Source organism: Rhodnius prolixus, unplaced genomic scaffold (genome assembly GCF_049639745.1).
Source record: "Rhodnius prolixus isolate KJV_2025 unplaced genomic scaffold, Rpr scaffold_3, whole genome shotgun sequence".
In the NCBI taxonomy this organism is placed as follows: Eukaryota; Metazoa; Arthropoda; class Insecta; order Hemiptera; family Reduviidae; genus Rhodnius; species Rhodnius prolixus.
The window spans coordinates 37,567,479-37,588,159 of NW_027411603.1; the positions used below are offsets into that span (position 1 = coordinate 37,567,479).

Below are 20,681 nucleotides of genomic sequence, written 5' to 3' on the forward strand. Positions count from 1 at the left end.
TTTGAACTTCGAATGAATCACAATCATTTCAATGTAGTCCTCAAAGTGGCAGTTAGAGAAAGTAAACATCTTCTTTCTTTGAATATTTGAAAAATATGTTTTATTGAAATTGCTACAAAAAAAAAAAAAAATAGAGAGTTGTTTGAATATTTCTACTAAGTGTATTTGTCCAAAAATGATACCATCTCGCACCAGCTAAAACACAAAAACTGCTTAATAAATATTTCTTAAATAAACATACCTTGAACTCCACTTTTGTCAAGAAAATTACTAAGTTGGAATGTACTGTTGCTGGAAGCAAGAAACTGCGTAAACCTCTGTAAAAGTTAACAAGATCAAATTAAATTATGTATAGAATATAATTTTCTTTTAATACTTAATAGTGTAATAATAATTACTATTCCACGATTTAGTAAGTTGAGCTTTTAATATCAAGTACGAATTGTAATTTTCTCAAACATTTTGGACATTCTCAAACATTTTGAAAATTGTTATTTTATATACAAAAAAAAAAAAATGGTAGCTAGCTCCTAGGAATTTCAATTAGCCATTTTCCGTTTGGCCCGAGGATAATTTGAACTAAAATTTGAATTCATTATAGCTTCTCAATCGCTAATAGTAAATTTAATTTATTATTATTATTTTTTATTCTTCATTGTGGACCTTAACTACATACATTTTCAACAGTTAAGTTTACTTTGAGTTTGGTCAGACTTGTCGACAATAAGCAAACCATATTGTGCAATATAAAAGAAGATTTCAATATTTATAATATTTTAATAAAGGTATATTAATTAATTGAAAGATGACATAGAATACGATATAATATAGATATACCTCATTTCCGTAACACATGAGATGGTGTACTGTGATTAACGCTTTAAATACAACCACCCAATTAGTATTTTGAGTCCTTTCGATCAACAAATTCGCCAATTGTGGTATCGACACGTTTGGTTCATTCGTGCAATGTATTAAATCTGAAACAAACAAACAAAAAATTATGAAATATTAATAAAAAATATAATAATGTGATAAAAACAATAACAGACTGCGATATCAAATATTTTATTTAAAAAAAAAAAAAATTGTACTCAGTTTAGAATAATATGGCAATGTGTGCTTTTGGCTAGTCTAATAAAAAAAAAGTCATTTATTTACTCATAACCGGAATTTGTTAGTCAAACAAACAGATAACTTTCTTCGATAAGCCACCAATCTAAGCAACTAACTCATTGTCTTTTTTTTTTTTATGAGTCATTTTTAGATTTGTCATTGCAAAATATTGTTCTTCGGTTTAAATAGCTGTTCAGTTTCGACTGACACTTATATCTGCAGTTCCTAACTGAGCCGCTTCTGCGAGTATGACTTTCAAGGTACTATTCATTGGACTGAAGATTCTTTTGGATTAACCATGAAGTGGTCACTCTTTTCGAGGGTTTAGGCTACTTTTTCCCTTTCATGTTCCATTAACCGTGTTCTTAAAAAGAGAGGTTTATTTATATATTTCATGTACAGATAATGTAATGAATTGCAATTTATAACACTAAAAATTACAATAATGCATTAAAAATATTGGGCCGAATGGATCTGGCAAACAATACGTACGCGCAAACGCATAAATCCACTTAAGTTTAACTGCTAAGATATTAGAAAATTCAATGAAATCAAACAGATATTCTGTAGAATCTTTTCTGGTTGAGAGGCCACGTGTTTCCTCTGTAGACAGCATAATTTATTGGCTATAGTCTATATCTAGTACAGGAGATAAAGATAAAATCTCATCAATTAGTGCTAGGAGATTACGATAATCTTTTATTATAGTACAGTTTGGAAGACAAAGGCAAAATGGTTACTAAATTATAAGAACGAGAGTAAATAATATTTGTGTTAAGATTGGATTTACGGTTAAGTTTTGTACTGAATATTTTTAGGAATTATTGGAGATATATATACGAGTATATTCAAGTCAAATCTTCAATTAAGTGATAAGAAAATCAATATTTTATAGGTAGATTTTTAGTCAGCAATCATTAAATCAATGCGAACACGAGCTAATGTATACACATAATCTTTGTACTTGCCAGCAATCATAATATTATTTATTATAAGGACAATAAATCAGTGAATTCTGTCTTTATTCGCTGAATTAATGAATGTTAGTCTTATTATTTTGTTTTTCATTTATATTTTAAAATATTTATTTCATATTTACGAACTAGCAAATGTACATGTGACACGGTCATTCACATATGGATAATTATTTGTCGGGTCTACCTCATAAACGAGAGTTGAACGTAGGTAATTTTTTTTAATAATTTATAAACGACAAAGTTACTGTCCTCTTAATTGGAGGAATAGCGTTCACATTATCGTAAGTGGAACTAAATGGGAAAAACAGGCGAATGACATGGAGTTATTGATAGGTCAAGTAGTGGAATGATTGAATTTTAGAATTGTGTAACACATATATGCATTTACTTCTGAGGGCTATGCAAGATGCAAGTTACATAAGCAGTGGCTAATTGCAGACAGTTGCAATAGTCTTTCGAGTGTGTGTGTGCATTGTACACCAATCTCAAATTGCACATCTTTATTCATTCTCAAAAGAAAATTCCAAGAGAAAATACTGCTTTCTCTTACTAATATTTCTCAAGGTTCTAAAGGTTCTAAACATTGTCTCACCTCCGAACATTTGAATCATATTTCATTTTTACGAACAGTATAATATGTTTAAATGCATATTAGCCTGAAATTTAACCTTTTAGGGAAGCTAAGCGTACCTTAACCTCTATCCAAGAAGTACTCTGAACCGAATTTTCTATTTGTGAGAAATTTACGCACGAAATTAACAGAAAAGCCTTGGAGCCATATTCGAGACAGTAAAAGAGGTGATTTCCAGAAAAGGCATCATTTTAACACTAGACTTTAGTCACCTATTTAAACCCCTTTTAGCACTATACAAGAATTAACAACGTGCATTTCAAAAGAAAATATAACTTTTGCAAAATCTATTAAAAAGCCTTTATCCAGAAGTGTTTTTAATCGAATTTTTCGAAAAAGTTATACAACTACATACGAGGTATGTTCAAAAAATAAGGTGAATTTTCAAATTTCGCGGGCTACGTACATTCGAATTTCGATTGTCTTTTTTTTTTATGTTGGTACACTTGTCTCGAACATATTTTCAAAGTTGTAGCTATATAGCATGTTTAGTTTGTATGTTAGAGGCATAAATAAGTCAAGTGTTTTGCGAGTTCGGCGATTTTCTTCTGTCGAAAAAATGGATCAACGAATTTGAATCAAATTTTGTGTAAAAAATGGAATTAAGTGCTCAAAAACACTTGAAATGTTGAGAGTGGCGTACGGTGAGAGTACTCTGTGTCAAAAAAATGTTTACAAGTGGTACAAGCTTTTCACAGAAGGTCGAGAAGATGTGAATGACGACGCTCGCCCTGGACGCCCCAGCACATCAACAACCGATGAAAATGTTGAGAAGAATCATCGAATCACAATTAGAGAAGTTGCTGAGGTTGTCGGCATATCGGTTGGCACATGTCCTGCAATTTTTTCGGAAATTTTGGGCATGAAGCGTGTAGTAGCGAAGTTCGTTCCAAAATTGCTGAATTTTGATCAAAAAAACCGTCGCATGAGCATCGCTCAGGAATTGTTGAATGACATTATCATGTCTCAGCCACCGTATTCACCAGATTTGGCGCCCTGCGACTTTTTCCTGTTCCCATGATTGAAGAGACCCATGAAAGGACGGAGATTTGCGACGATTGAGGAGATAAAAACCGAATCGCTGAGAGAGCGCAAGGACATACCAAAAAGTGCATATCAGAACTGTTCCGAGGATTGGAAAAAACGCTGGCACATATGTATTATATCTGAGGGGGACTACTTTGAAGGAGACAAAATAAAAATCGATGAATAAATAAATATTTTTTAAGAAAAATGAAAATTCACCTTATTTTTTGAACACACCTCGTATATACAATTTTTACTACTGAAAATACTAAAAAGAAAGCAAATCTATTGATTCTAATTTGTAAAATTAGTACCACTTTGATTCTCATTATTAAGTCTCAGGTTGATAGATAGTATAACTTGATATTTGATAAATAATAGCAAGAAACTTAAGGTAAAAAGTAAACTTAAGGTTACCTTAATAGAATCTTCCTTGTATCAGCCAGGTATCGAGGCTTTTTGCTAAAATTGAATAATCATGATACATTGGATAGAACTTAGAAACTTGTAATTACTTTCAAGGATGGTTAAGTTATCTAATATCTACTAATCATGTAGTTATTGAAATTAATTACATACACGAATAATACGCAAAAGGATAAAGTTCATTTCTCTTTAGTATACAGTTATTTTCTTAGAGACAAAAAAACTATTATAGGATGAACTTAATAAGGGCAAAGAAGAAGCCATAATAAAAACGATTGGCTACTAAAAAAAAAATAAGGAGAGAAAGATGGTGATGAATGAAACGAGTAAATCAAACAGAAAATGAGTCAGACAACATTTCAAGGACTTTTATAGAAATAATAATCATTTATATTTGAGAATAAGCTCATAGCCAACACATTAAATTAACAAGCAAACATTGTACGAAGAAAAATTGAAGCCCATTCTGGTCTTATTTTTGTTTTTTCCCATATATTCTAAGGGACTAAGCCATCTATCTTCAGGGCTATGATAATATTACATTCCTTTTAATATGACAATGGCAATTCAAGATGACGCATAACGTAGTTTGTTTATTGATTACTACTTAATTAATTAACTACACATTGGTTTTGATTACGCAATTATACAAAAAAAAAAAGGATCAATTTAACAAGTGGCTACAATAAAAACTGTGTGTTAACCGCAATATTCAATTGTTCTTTTTGTTGTGATTGATTCGGTATTGAATAGCTTCTAAAAATCTTGTTTGACTTACGAATTTTTAAGTCATAAACAGTGTAGGTATATAAAAATAGTTTATAAAATATATTTTATATCATCTTTAATTTTCAAATATGTATTATTTTATTATTATTTGTTTTATTTCTTATAAGAAATGATAAATTTCTATAGCACGACTTCAGCCTCTGCCAGTAATAACAATTATAAAAGAAATAGCACTCACTAACTATTTACCACTTGTGATAAATAAATACAAAATAAAAGTATGAAATACAAAATCAAAATCACCTCTCGTTACAAATTATTTCTTAAAAAACAAAGAAAAATAATGAAAACTGATATATTTACAAAAAAATAACTTAAATTTGATACTAATAAGAGTTTAATTATTATTCGGCGGCGGAATTTCTTTACAGCTGTTGAATATAATTCTTACAAATCTGTACCTCTCATCTAGAGCACCAGAAATGAAATAGAACAAACTGTTAAATTTATCTTTGCTGTCAATATCGAGTAAATTAGTGCAAACGTCAGTTTTATTGGAGCTTATGTTCCTATTCAACAATCTTTTCCTTAGTGAATTATAGAAAGAACATTCCAACATGAAGTAATTGATATTGTCTTTTTTACTTTCAGCACAAGTAAAACAAACCCTTTCATGGTCAAATACATGGTTTACTCCTTTATGAAAAATACTAGGATACTGGCTACCCTAATCTGAGCTATCAGTCTAATTTTTGAAATAAAGTCGACTGTATTAGATGTCATGTTAAACGCAAATGTCCTGAAGATGACCTAGTCGCTAGATCGAAAGCCTGTCGAATAATAGCAAAAATTAAGACTGAAATTGGCAATAATTTCTTTACTTTGGATGAATCTGATATCAGAATAGATGAATATTATTGTAAAAACGAATTTTTTTTTTGGTTGGCATTGATTAATATCAATACAAGTATGATAAATATAATCAATGACAAATTTGGCGTAGATGTACAGAAGGGAAAGGAAATCGTATACTGTTCAGTCTGGTATGAACGGCAAGAAGTTGGATTGGAGCCAGGTGCGCATTTATTAAGCAAAGCTGTTTACTTATTAAGGATATAATTACTGATTTTTTTTTTTTTTTATTGAAAATAGAATTTTCATTGCTTAATTTACATAGCTAATAAAGGTAGTTGTTAATGGAATCGTCTACCATTACGACGATTATTATGATCAAAGATATACAGGTACATTCAGTAATGCAGCCAAAGAGCCTACACCATTATGATAATATGTTTAGTAAATTTACCTCGTTTGGTGTGTAATTAAACTTAAAAGTTATTGCTAACTTGAGCTGAGTATCCGGAAAAGGCACTCAGTGAAGACGCCATCGTTTCGTGCACATTACAACTCGGAAATGCTTTCTAAAATTTATTAATGTTTATAAGTTTGACTACAATTAGACTCAACGAAAATAAAAAAACGAAATATTATCAGAAAATAAGCATTTTCGTAATTATTTAAAGAAATAGCTAATAAACATTTTTGTTTACATATATTGAGTATTTTACGATCAATTCAAAAAGAAGTGTGTTATCTGTGTTTCTTTCTTATCGTTTTGTAACTTTTTTTTTATCTCCGCTAATGCTGAAATTTGTGTAATGAGTTATTACTCATTATACAAACCTTCAATAAGTTCTCTCCTGTTCGTACCTAGCACCAACAACTTCATTCTGAAATCCTACCAACCTTGATCGCTATTTTAAAGTTGCGAATTGAATTCTGTCTATAAACGTATCTTAGCTTGGCGTCCAGCAAGGCATCAATCATCCTAGGCTATAACCTATCTTCCATTTATACAGCAAAGATCCCTACCAAGATCTACTCATGCTGTCTGTATCGCTATACTAGCTCACATCATGATCCCTAGAAGGTTACCAAAAATATGCATGACCACTTGTTTTAATAATTGAATGGTGCTTGTACTGGCGAATGGGACTTACGAGTACATCTAACCAAGGTCCACTGAAAGAGACGTACGAGGGTCGTTTGAAAAGTCCGTGCAAAGTCAGAGAGATAGCACCACTGGCGCGTATCGAGGTTATGTTTAGTTAGTAGCATCTCTTGGAAGAACACACACCAAGTTTCAGCCAGATCGGTCTATTTCTTTGTGTTTGGCATTCGTTTGAATCGAGGAAGTCGAATGATTTTCAAAAAATGGACAAAAAAGAATTTCTTGTGTTGATTAAACACTACTTTATGAAAGGCAAAACGCCTCAGGAGACTAAAGAGAAGCTTGATAAACATTATGGTGACTCTGCACCTTCGATTAGAACAGTTTATAAGTGGTTTCAAAATTTTCGGAGTGGCCATATGGGCACAAGTGACGCTGAACGTTCTGGACGCCCTGTTGAGGTTACTACTCCTGAAATCATTGATAAAATCCATGAAATGGTGATGGATGACAGAAGAGTGAAGGTGCGTGAGATTGCTAGTGCTGTGGGCATCTCGAATGAACGGGTACATAATATTTTGCACCAACATTTGAACATGACAAAGCTATCCGCAAGATGGATGCCGCGATTGCTCACGCTTGACCAAAAACGAAATCGTGTGAAGTGTTGCAAGGACGGTTTGCGGCTGTTCCAGAAGAATCCGCAGGACTTTAAGCGTCGTTTCGTCACTGTGGATGAAACATGTGGATACATCACTACACTCCTGAGACCAAAGAACAATCTAAACAATGGGTTACCAAGGGGGAATCTGCGCCAAAAAAGGCGAAGACCGTTCCTTCGGCCGGAAAGATTATGGCGACTGTCTTTTGGGATTCGCAAGGAATAATCCTCATCGACTATTTGGAAAAGGGTAAAACTATTACAGGTGCATATTATTCATCGTTATTGGACCGTTTGAAAACCGAGCTGCAAGAAAAACGCCCACGATTGGCCCACAAAAAAGTCCTTTTCCATCACGACAACGCACCAGCTCACACCTCAGCAGTTGTGGTCGCAAAATTAATGGAAATAGGGTTCCAACTCGTTTAACATCCCCCCTATTCTCCAGTCTTGGCTCCCTCGGACTACTATTTGTTCCCCAATATGAAGAAATGGCTGGCGGGAAAAAGATTTTATTCAAACGAGGAGGTGATTGCGGAAACGAATGGCTATTTTTCAGACTTGGACAAATCCTATTATTCGGAAGGGATCAACAAACTAGAGCAGCGTTGGACGAAGTGTATAAGCCTAAAAGGAGACTATGTTGAAAAATAAAAAAGGTTTACCCCAAAAAATTAAGTAGTTTTTATTTTTGCACGGACTTTTCAAACGACCCTCGTATACGAGTAGTTAACTTTTCAGTCTAGTGTTCGGACCCAAGTAAGTCTTTGTCGATGTACATTCTAAGGTAGGGTACCAAGGAAGGCATGAAGGAGAAAGAGAAATTGAGTTTAGTCTTAAAAGAGGATAAGAATTGAAAACTTAAACGAACTGTTTCAAAAATTTAATTAAACAAATTATATTATAAAATTCAATTATCAATCTTATCAACTCTATTTACAATAATAACACATTTATTTGGATATTATCCATCCAATACTTTGAATTATGCCAAGAGTAAATGCAACATATAATTCTAACCATACTCTCTATTAGTGACCAAGCTCGGTCACGACAGTATTCTATCGTAGTTTAACATTCGCCTAAATTTCACGTTAAAATAATGATCAGAATCTTGTAGTTTTTTGGTCACGAAACTTTCGCTATATTTTCTCATTTACATGGCAATGTTCGTAATAACAGTTTATTAAATTTTTGTTGATTTGAAGCTTTTGTGATATGGAAGTTACTGAAATACTAAGCTGTCAACAATTATGAAAGCGTTACGCTTACACATTAAATTAGATTTGGTTATTTAACAGATATAGGATAAAATGCAATTATATATTTGGTAACATATTCAAAAAATATATAATAGAAATAATATGGAAATGTAATATTATGCAAATAATAACGAGCATTTTCTTAAAAATGATTTGAGAACAATTTAATTAAATATTAATTTTTTCTTTAAAGTATTCACAACTTCGAAGAAAATAATTTGTTTACTTTATTTCAACATTTTAGATCAATGGCGTCAGGAGCCTTTTTTTTTTCAGAGCACTGCCAGTCTTGGATGGCCGGACAGTGAGCTTTAAGAATCTCCTACGAAAAAAAAACAAATCTTAAGGTCTAGCAGCGGGATTCGAACTTGTGATCTCCTAATCACAATCTCCCAGTTCGCATTCACTATTTGCATTATTATTCACCCTTGAAATTACCAAAAAAACTCTTGGTTTATTGCAGAATACAAAAAGGATGCCCTAATCATTAATTTATTGAAAATCTGTCTTGACTGCAAATAGTAAGAGACAAAAGCATTTAAAATGTTTTCAAAGATGCTAGATTAACAAAATGCAAAGAACTAATTTCATAATTCATGTCTTATAGTCACATTAGCGTGCATATGTTTGTTCTCTTTGGATTCCACGTCATCAAACCGGAGCATATATGCAATCCTCATAAAAAAAAGAAGCGCTATTTCTATCAATTTTTCCCGCGATAAAGCATGAATTCATTCTTTTATCCCCACTTTATGGCGGTTCAGTTCATTTACTCTTTGTTAATTCAATACAGATTCCTATGTCTTAAATCATAGGCGCATATTGCCTCAAAAAGAGCATTTCCAACTTACGGTTCTTGGCATTTTGTGGACAACTCCGCCATAGTCACAAACTAAGCTTTGATGACTTTCATTCAATAGTGTCACTGCTAAAATAATATTTGCCACCTAATTAAGACATCCATCTAACCAGGTTCCAGTTCCTTAAATTCGTGCTGTTTCTAGCATGTCATTTTCCAACAATATCAGACCAACTAATTTTACTCAATTCCTTTTTCCGATCATTCTATTTCATCAAGGCACCCATGGAATATTAATAATCCCGCAATGAATTTACCTTTCTTAGAGTTTAGCAAATATAAAGAGTAACTGTTAATTTATTGAAGAATTAACTTCATTTACTAATATTTTGCTAAAAAGATAAGTTATATTATATTTAAGACTTTCTAACAGATCTAGTAAGGTAGTGATAATTGTCAACCGCAAGATGTAAATGGAACTAACCTGTAGATCTAAGAATCGGACAGCTATCCGATCTCCTCATCTCCTCAGGTGAGGAAATGAATAAAAAATTACCTTTAGGATAAAGACCTTGATCGAAAAGGGAAAGAGTTGAGTTTCCTTTTATGGAGTTCCTACCGACGTATCAAGGTTGGATGTAAAATAAAATGTACTTTTAGTGAGGATCGCCTACGTATTTCAATATAGATTATGTTTAACTTTTGCAATTTTTTTAAATGTCGTACGGTTGTTGACTTACGGTTCCACTTAGTTTACAGAGAGATACGATATGATGTTACTGTTAATTAGTTTGATTTGCATGAATCTCTGCGGGCTCTACGAAAATTAAATCTATTTCAAATAACATTATAATTAAGTCATAAGATGTAAACTTTTTTAAAAAATTTTTCACTTCATTAGCCATTTTTACAACTACAACATCTTGCTGCATCAAGTAAATTTGATCATACTGGTTAAATTCACTTGAAAGTCGTGATAAGAGTAATCACCCACTGGTGAAACTCTTTCTCAGTGGATATTACACTCACGTCAGTAGTTCTCTAGGGCGCTTCCGCTTCAAGGGACGAGGAGGATTGTCTGGAAGGTGTGGAGAGGAGAGTTGTTGGACGAGAGGATTAGGATGGAGAGCTAGGAGGCTATGAAATTTGCAGTAGCGAGACTTTATTAGATCAGAGACAAAGAGAATGTGAAGGTCAATATGTATGGTAAGGTTAGAAATGTAGTATGGAGCATTCAGGATTTTTCGTAGGATTTTAGACTGTAGTGTCTGCAGGCGTTTGGAGTTAGAGGGTTTGGTTGAGCCCCACACTTCTGCTCCGTATGTCCATATGGGTCTTAACAGTGTTTTGTAAATAGTCAGTTTGTGATTCAATGCGAGTTTGGATCTGCGGTCAAGTAGTCTAGTAAGTAGTCTTGTATCGTCTGTTCACGTCTTGTCGTTTCAGTTGAGTATGTGGGTTCCAGGTTAGTCTCTTGTCAGTGTACAGTCCTAAGTATCGTACTACGTCAGCTGGAGGAATCGTTACACCGTTCAGTTGAACTGGTGGACTCACAGATTTTCGTAAAGTAAACGTAATGTGCACAATATAAACTTAATCAGCAAATAATGCTTTGATAGAAATGTATAAAGTATTCTAGCTAAATTTTAAAACAATAATTCAAGATTTCAATATTATGGGAAAAATATACATTAGGATATAAATCTTGTACATTAATTATACAAGTTTTTAAAATTGTATAAGAATTTCAATAATTCTGCTTTGTTTGGTTTACTATCTGTGTATACATTGTAGTTCTCTATTTGGTAGAGCTCTGTTTACATCATGCATTTCCGGGCACGTTCCATGACCTTTCTTCTATCTATCTTTGTCTGGTCTCCATTACACCTCTCACTCACTCACGACAGAGCATACTTTTATTTATTAATAGTTTTACCGCTCTAAACATGATGTACTTTAAAACAGGATGTACAAACATAATTCTAATACTATTTTATTCTTTAGTGATGAAGAGGCTTAAACTTTAGCCGCTTCATTAAAATAGGTTTTTGCTTCGTTTTTGTTGGGTTATTTTAGTCCAAACTGATTATACACAAATTTTTATTTTGTAACTAATTGCTACAACTTGATTCAGGTAATTTTTTTCTTAAACTAAATTCCTGTTTTTAGTTACTTTCAACACACTCTTTAATCTTCTTGGTGTGCTGGACCTCCATGAAGACATCGTGCATTTAAATCCTTCACAGACATAGTTTTTCATCAAGAATCGCATTCGTCACTTAGACCGCCGTAGAACTCATTACCGCCGCTTAGAGGACCAATCGGATAAGGTTGCACCCGTATTCTGTTTCCTTTTTAAAAAAGGAAACCTTGTTCATTGGTTAGCCAGATATTCGATGTGAAATTGCTGCGCAGAAGGAGATGAGTTTTTTATATGGGCTAAAGGTACCTATTTCATAGTCCAGATTTTGTTTTCCCAGCACCGGCTTTATACCGATAAACTTTAACTTCTTGCATATCCTTAGTTTCTCTAATCTCCTAGTGATACCATTGTTGGGCCTTCAGGGCTAAAAAAGCAGGCAACCAATCTTCGCTAACCTATCCAATTGCTCTTTGCACCCACTGGACCTTTAACTTCAATCTTCTATCCTGCAGTATTGTATGACAATTCTTTTGGTTTAATTGACTATTGTATCCACTCTTTAAGAAATTAAACCTAATATGTCTTTTTTGATATGACTATTTTACCATGCAACTACAAGAGAGTTCCTCCCAAAAAAGTACAAATTTCTTCTTATGGGGTTCTTTGTTGTAGAAAAAAAAAAAATCTTGCTGCTTCCATAAATTGCAATTACTTCAGCCTCAAAATTGATGGATCTTCTTTTCATTAGAAAACTGCCCAAAGAATTTGCCAGAACGATACAAGCTAGTCTCTGCTGTAGTATACTATCTTAGAAGGGGCAAACATCAATCAGTTTGCAATGAGGAGGATTTCAAACATATAATAATGATATATCCACGTTATATGGTAGAAAGGAAACGAATGTTTGACGACATATACAGGTATTTAGATGCACCATTTCACTACGAAGACATAATATTCTCCACCAACATCTGTGTGCTTAAATCTACAGCAGAGCTAGCAAAGAAATATGGAGGTATTTAAAAGTTATAGCCGATTAGAATGAATGCAAGGCAATGATTAGAGAAGGATTACGTGATTTCAATTTCGGTTAAGCTATAAGGATGGCAGGAATATAGAGTACTAATCCAGCCATTAGCTGAATTGTATGTAAATAGTTGTATATAGTAGAGGGATGAATGAGTGAAGCGAATGTATTTATAAGTAAGAATGGAGAGTGAGTGATATTCTAGTGATAAGCACCTAGACGATGCTGGCTGTATGGCGAAAGCCAATGCCAAAAAATGCCAACATCAGTATAGAGATAAGTCCCAAAATTCCTGGATATCTCTTTACTATCGTCTTAGATTAGCGGGACGGGACCTATGCCTCACGGCACCGCAGCCAAAAGAGGCTTATTGTGCCTTCCCTCGTTACTATCGTCTTTAGAAAGGCTTAATTCAACTCCTTAAAAGAAAGGTTTCAAAGTGTTTCGAATTCCCTACATATGCCATCATCGTTCCACAAAAACCAACATTTTGATTGTTTCTCATTACCAGCCGCTATGATTGATTCTACGGCTTTGCTACATACAGAATTGTTTCATTTAAAACCTATCAGATGGAATGTCTTTGTTACCTCAGTTGCATGTGAAGATAATTAGCTATGCATTCCGTCCATGGGAGACTAAACAGCCTTATACAGTTAAGGGTTGTTCCACCTTCAATTGGTGACCCCTGGATACCACCAATGTTACCTGCAGTTTGAAGTTACATAAGGAACTAAACGAGTCACAACCAAACATCAATATAATGTAATTAACGTAAACAAGCACGGTAAAATATTAGGACTATAAAATAAATTAATAATACTACCCAATTAGGTGACGTAGACGAAGGCGGAAGGGCATACTTTACTTATAAGTTCATCCACGCTTCATAACTACACTAACAACCGCTCCTTAAAACGATTAATAAATCTCCCGTTCTTGTTTTTAAGACAAAAAAAAATCAGGGAGCTGTCTAAAAATAATTAATAATTGCCTCGTTTGATCATATCCTTTATAAGAGTGTAATACAACGGTCGTCGCCAGAAGAAAACGGAAATGAGATACCGTTATAAACAACCTTATTTCTTTTTTTATATTATATATATACAAGTATTCGTTTCCTTTCTTAAAGCAAGACATTATTTTCAAAAGAAATATTAAAAAACACTTGTGCATAATTAAGTTTAAGCTGTACTTAAAGTAGGTATACTGTGTCGATTCCTTAAGCGCTAATTGAATCGGTTTATAAGGAAACAATTGTCCCTCTCTTTTCGGCTGGAACGCTGAACATTATTAAAGTCACAATTTCAACTAGGAAAGCAAGTTTAAATTCAGTTTATAAGAAAACTCGAGATTTTGGCTATACAATGTCGTCTGGCACAATATTAATAGTAACTGGTTGCCAATAACACTTGGCTTATTAAAAGTAATTAATCTCCACCTCTCTAAAAAAGGGATCCTGCTGAAAAGATCTAGCAAAATATAACCAAGTTCTCAGTTGAGCTTTGAACTAGCTAGCGTTCACATCGTGTCTGCTCAGTGTATTCATATAACAACTATATTAAAAAGTGAAAGTTTTTTCTCTTTAATTTTGTTTTTTCAATTTATTTATTGATTTGGTTCTTATTAAATATTTATTTTCCAATATAAGTGGTTATTATTTTCAAATTTTTTCTTATTTTTGAAGTTTGATCTAGCAGTTTTAATTTTAATTTTGAAAATGAGTGTTGAAAGTGGAGGTCCGGGACCTCCTGAAATGGAAGTAATGGAAGCTGGGGTTTCTTTTGAGGAGAAAAGGGATAAAAACGAAGGTGAAATTGAAGGTGATTTAAGTAAAGATGATAAAGTTAAAGAATTGTATCTACCTACAGATGTTGGCCCGTTTGAAATATATATGGAAAGTAAGGGTCAAGGACAAGGTATTGGTCAATTACATGCAATGTCAGTAGGTAAATTAATTAATAAATATCATCCAATGATTCAGAAAGACGTGGTGGAAATTACAAAAATGGGGAAAAACCGATTGAGGTTAAAGTTTAGAAATGGTAGTGCTGCCAATACATTAGTACTTTCTGATGAGTTGAAAAAAGATAAATTTGAATGTTTTATACCCAGTTATTTATTGAAAAGAAAAGGGGTAATTAAAAATGTGGATTTAACTCTTTCTGATGAGGAAATAGTAAATGAGAGTTTGTTTAATCAGGGCAGAAACATTAAATTAATCGCTGCTAAAAGATTTATAAGGAAATATAAAAAAGAGAAAGGGGAATATGAAACCAAACCTACATTTTCGGTACTCTTAACTTTTAGGGGACAAGTGATGCCAGAATATGTGTTTATTCATCATGTACGATGTCCAGTTGAGCCGTACATATCTAGAGTTGTACAGTGCTACAATTGTTTACGGTTTGGTCACATGAGTAATCAATGTCGAAGTAAAATTAGGTGTAGTCTGTGTGGCGAGCAGCATGATAGGAAAGACTGTGAAAAAAAAGAGGATTTAAAATGTATTCATTGCAATGGAAATCACTCAGCTACAGACAAAAAATGCACGGAGCAATTAAGGCAAACTAAAATAAAAACTATTATGGCGCTAGAAAACTTATCATATTCTGACGCTAAAATGCGTTTTAAAAATTCGTACGCTAAAATAACTGATGCTCCTCCAGTGATATATTCTAAGCGTGAATTTCCACCATTAACATTAAATCCGAATTTAAATAGTATTACACCACAAACTGAGCCAGCTCAACCAATCAAAAGAGCGAGACAAATTTCCCCTCCTAAACCACAGTTTTCACAAAAAGAAATAGAATCCTTTTTAATTAGGTCCACCCCGTCTAAAAATACACCCGGGGGACTGGTAAATTTTAACCCATACCGACCGGAAGAAAATTATATAGAAACTATACGTACTAAAGATTGGGTATGTGAGATAATTATGTCTGTGTTGGACTCTATATATCCCCTTATAACGTCACAGGTAAGGGAAGAAGAATTGATAAAAATAATACAAGAAAGAGTTTCACATTTTCCATTTAAGTAAAATTCATTCAATTATTATATTTTTTTATAAATCAATAATTTTTATAAATGACAATTCAACAGTTAAGAATACTTCAATGGAATGCACGATCAGCAGTGGCTAATAAAGGCAGTTTGGAAAAGTGTCTGGAAAATGAAAAAATAAATATTGCATTAATATCTGAGACGTGGTTTAAACCGAATAGTAATGTTAAATTTAGAGGTTTCAATTTAATACATAAAACTAGAAGTGATGGTAAAGCTGGTGTAGCTATACTGTTGCAAAGTTCAATTCCATATGTAGAAATAAACAACTTACATACAATAGACGGATTAATGTCCGTGGCGGTGAGTATACCTTTACATGTAAACAAAAATATTACGATCGTGTCTGTTTATAATTCCCCTTTAAATAAAATTAATTATAATAACTGGGATAATTTTATTAAAATTTTACCTCACCCACTGATTGTAGGAGGAGATTTCAACATACACCATAAAGAAGTAGGCTCTAGTTTTACGGATAATAAGGGTAGAAGTCTTTTAGAGGCGGCAGAAAGTAATAATTTAATTTATTTAAACGATGGAACTGCCACACTTGTAAATAATATTCGCCAAAAAAATAAATCAGCATTAGATATAAGCTTTTGTTCAGCCAGTATTAGCCCGTCTTTTAAATGGGAAGTTCTAAATGATCCTATGGGATCAAATCACCTACCAATACTGATAACGTCAGAGAAAGAGAGTATACCTCATGTTCCTCGCCGACCATTTAGTAAATGGAAAATTACAAAAGCAGACTGGTCTCTTTATAATACAACATTTTCAGATTTAATAAACAATTCTTGCTCGGATCTAGACTACTCACAATTAATAAATATCATAAACAAAGCTGCCGAGTGTTCAATACCACAATTCCAATTCAACTCAAATTCCGTTGTTTTAACTAAGTCATGGTGGACAACCGAATGTGCGGAAGCTATACAGCGGCGTAAGGATGCTTTTAATAAATACAAAGCTAATCCATGCTTAGATAATTACATTGAATGTAAAAAATTGACTTCTTTGGCCACTCGAATTGTTAAACAAGCAAAAAGGAAAAGTTGGGCAAAATTTTGTGAAAATTTAAATAAAAGTACTCCTATTAAAGACATCTGGAAAAAAATAAAAAATATCTCTAATAAACAAAATAGTTATACTCCTGTGGTTAATGGAGAGTGGGTTCAACATTTTATTAACACACTAACTCCTGAGTTAGCCCAAAATGAAATTAAAATCGAAGAAAACGCGCACATTGATGTTAATGCTAAATATTTAATAGATACTTTTACATTAGCTGAACTTAATAGAGTGCTGAAATCTAGCCCGAACTCTGCTCCTGGTTTGGACCAGATGCACTATTTAATGTTATATCATATGCCGATTAGGGGTAAGATAATATTATTGCAAATTTATAACAGAATGTGGTCCACAGGGCAGTTTCCGGATGAATGGAAGCACTACATTGTTATTCCTTTCTTAAAGCCTAATAAGCCCCCAAATGAAAGTAGTTCATATAGGCCAATATCGCTATCATCATGCGTTTTAAAAACAGTAGAAAGAATGATAAAATATAGATTAGAGTGGTGGTGTGAACACTACAATATTCTGCCAATAACTCAGTTTGGGTTTCGCAAAGGAAAAACAATACAGGATTGCTTGTCAGAATTAACCACAGACATTCAGATAGCTCTGTCGTCTAATAAAAGTACACTTGGCCTTTTCTTAGACATTACTGCTGCCTTTGATAATGTACAGTTGCCTATTTTGGCAACTAAATTAAATAGTTTAGGACTTCCTGCTACATTCATTAGAAATATCATTAATCTTTTATCGGGTAGAAAACTCTATATAAAAATTAATAATAAATTATGTGAGCCACGTATAGCTCAGACTGGCCTGCCGCAGGGCGGGGTCTTGAGCCCACTATTATATGCATTGTACGTGAGTAATATCGAAAGGATGGTAGGATCTCAAGTGAAAATCCTGCAATATGCGGACGACATCTGTTTATACACCAGTGATGTAACAATTGATAGTTGCATAAATCATTTAAACGAGACAGTTGGTCGCTTAAAAGAGTGGTCAACTAATCATGGCTTGACGATATCTGCAACTAAAACAGTGGTTTGCCCCTTCACCAGAAAACGAAGGTTACCTTTAGGAGATACAATTTCGTTAGGTGGTTTCTCCTTTCAAGTTGTCAGACAAGTAAAATATCTGGGAATTACATTTGATAAGGTTCTATCATGGAAGCAACACGTACAATCTATTGAAACGAGAGTTGGTAAATATTTTAATGTTTTAAGGGCGATCTCCCATCAAAAATGGGGTTCGGACCCAAATATTTCTCTTCTATTTTATAGGACAACTGTACGCAGCATTATAGATTTTGGATCCTTTCTCTATGGTCAAGCAAAAATGTCAACCCTTAAACCTTTACAATTGCTACAAAATAAAAGTTTAAGATTATGTTTAGGATACACTAAAACTACACCACTTGATGTTATGCATTCTGAAGCTGGCGAGCTGCCGGTTAATCTCAGAAGAGAACAGTTATGTCATCGATATGTTCTGAAAACTATGAGCAGGAATGAAAAATTATATAAACAAATTTGTTTATTGAGTATTAAAGATTTACAGATACGTTATTGGAGATATAAGAACTCACCCGTGCTGTCAGTTAGTTTCACAGAAGTTTCGCATTTGAAACCTCTGATATATATCGCAGACAAATTGCCATATTTCAATGCCAATTCAGAAATAATTTCACAAAATCAGCCGCATGTTAAATTCTTACAAGACTATTCTAATATTCCGCAATCAATAGTAAATAGAGTATTTCTAGATGATATTTCTGAACTATTTCCCTCCACATACACCCTGTTTACCGACGGCTCCAAATTAAATAATGAAGTGGGATGTGCCTATTTTGATCCCAATAGCAATACAAGAAAAATGTTTAAACTGCCTGCCTATTCTACCGTTTATACAGCCGAACTGATCGCCATTCATCAGGCTATGGTATACTCTTATACTTTGGATGCCACAGATATCACCATATTTAGTGATAGTAGAAGCGCCTTAGATGCCCTGTATCATTGGAAGTTGGCATCAGCCAATCATTTAATAATTAACATTGCCGAAGCTCTTTTAAATCTGAAAAATCAAGGAAAGAATATTAAGTTTGGTTGGTGCAAAGCTCACTGTGGTATTAGTAATAATGAAACAGTAGATTTACTTGCTAAGGAGGCCAGTAGTTCTGGTGAGTACTTAGCGATCCCTCTTCCGCCATCAGATTTAAAGGGCTGGGTCAAAAGAAAAATCATGGAAAAATGGCAGTGTAAATTTGAAAATTCGGATAAGGGCTTATTTTATAAAACAATGGTACCACAGGTTAACCATAAAGTATGGTTTAAAGATGGTTATTTTGGTAAAAGAATTGTTACCATAATAAATAGAATGCGAGCAAACCATGGTATTTGTAGGTCATATTTGTTTAGAATAGGTAAATTGGCCTCTCCTCTGTGTAGGAGATGTAATGAAACGGAGGATTTTGAACACGTAGTTATGGTTTGCCCTAATTATAGTAAAGAAAGGGAAAAGTTTTTTAACGAAATCTCAAGATATTGTACTGTTCCCCTCTATTTTAAGGAGATAATATTCTCAAATAATATCTATGTGTATTCGTCTTTGGTAGAATTTATTAAACAATACAATATTTAATACCTACCAGCCAGTTATTGCTAAACACACATACAGTTAGTTGATTGGTTAATAGTGTAAGCACTGATACCATTTAAAAAAAAAAAAAAAAAAAAAAAAAAAAAAAACCAAGTTCAGCTAAATTTATAATTAAAGATAATCTTTAATCGAAATAATGTTGACCAGGTTGTTGTTTTTTAAGTATTAAAAATAACTAAAAATAAAAATAAATTGCCAAGATAGGATCAGTATTTGAGAATGTTAGCTTAAGCGAACTGTAAGGGTGAAAGAAGTGAATGCCAAAATTGTGGTGATGACTGATGACAATGCACTGATAATGTTGCAATTTAGTTATTCTCTAAGTGCAAGAGGGGAATCTAGTGTAAAAATGGTGCTAATCTAAAGGAAGATCTAATTTTAATCTTTGAAATAATCTAAATAGTTATTTAACTTTTTCTAAAAGATTAACAAGAATTTAATTTCCTAAGTAAACAAGATGCGAGACTTGAGTTAGCTGTTTTTATTTGGAAAAATAAGTAGTAATGTTTAAATGTATTAAAGTATCATTTTAACACAGAAGTGTTCTGTTTAAAACGCTATTAATCCATAACTGATATTAAACTACAAAAACATAAATGAAACAAAAAACAAAAACAAATGAAAAAAAACTCCAAATTAACACGATGGAAGGTATTTTTACGTCCTTGAATAGCTGATATAAATCATGCACGCACGTATACATCTAATAAACCAGATAATAGACCAGATCTACTCGATAAACGTTAATTTTCGCGTCGATAAATGCAAACAAAAAATTATGTTTAATTTTGGTTAAAACTTCATTCCTGTTATAAATATGGTTTGGTAGTAAAAACTTTAGAACATCGTTAAATTCCCTGGTTTCTACCCAAACTTCTTTTGGTTCTTCTGTTGCTTGAATATCTTTCCCCTCATTAGAACAAGTACTGGGTCAACCTTTCCCATACATTCAGCTAAAAAAACTGAATCTTTAAATCTGCTAAATAATTTATACGTGCTGTTTTTCCTGAGCCATTTTACGGACTGTGTGTGTTTCATTGTAAAGAGGATGCTGACGTACAGATTGTTCTAACCAATAAGGTCTCCCTAAAAAAGCGTACATTGAACTGTTAATCCGTTCACTCGC

General features: G+C 33.1%; 1 protein-coding gene across 14 annotated transcripts in view; it reads right to left on the reverse strand.

Annotated features, from left to right (window-relative positions):
* The window catches only part of lap (phosphatidylinositol-binding clathrin assembly protein lap), a 142,258-nt gene that overhangs the window by 24,553 nt on the left and 97,024 nt on the right, over positions 1–20,681 (reverse strand). For all 14 annotated transcript variants that reach the window (XM_074124721.1, XM_074124719.1, XM_074124716.1 and 11 more), the window contains exons 2-3: positions 838–980; positions 242–317 (exon numbers count right to left, since the gene is read on the reverse strand). In XM_074124721.1, the coding sequence (XP_073980822.1) occupies positions 242–317; positions 838–980 (219 nt within the window). The remainder of the gene's footprint in view (positions 1–241; positions 318–837; positions 981–20,681) is intronic.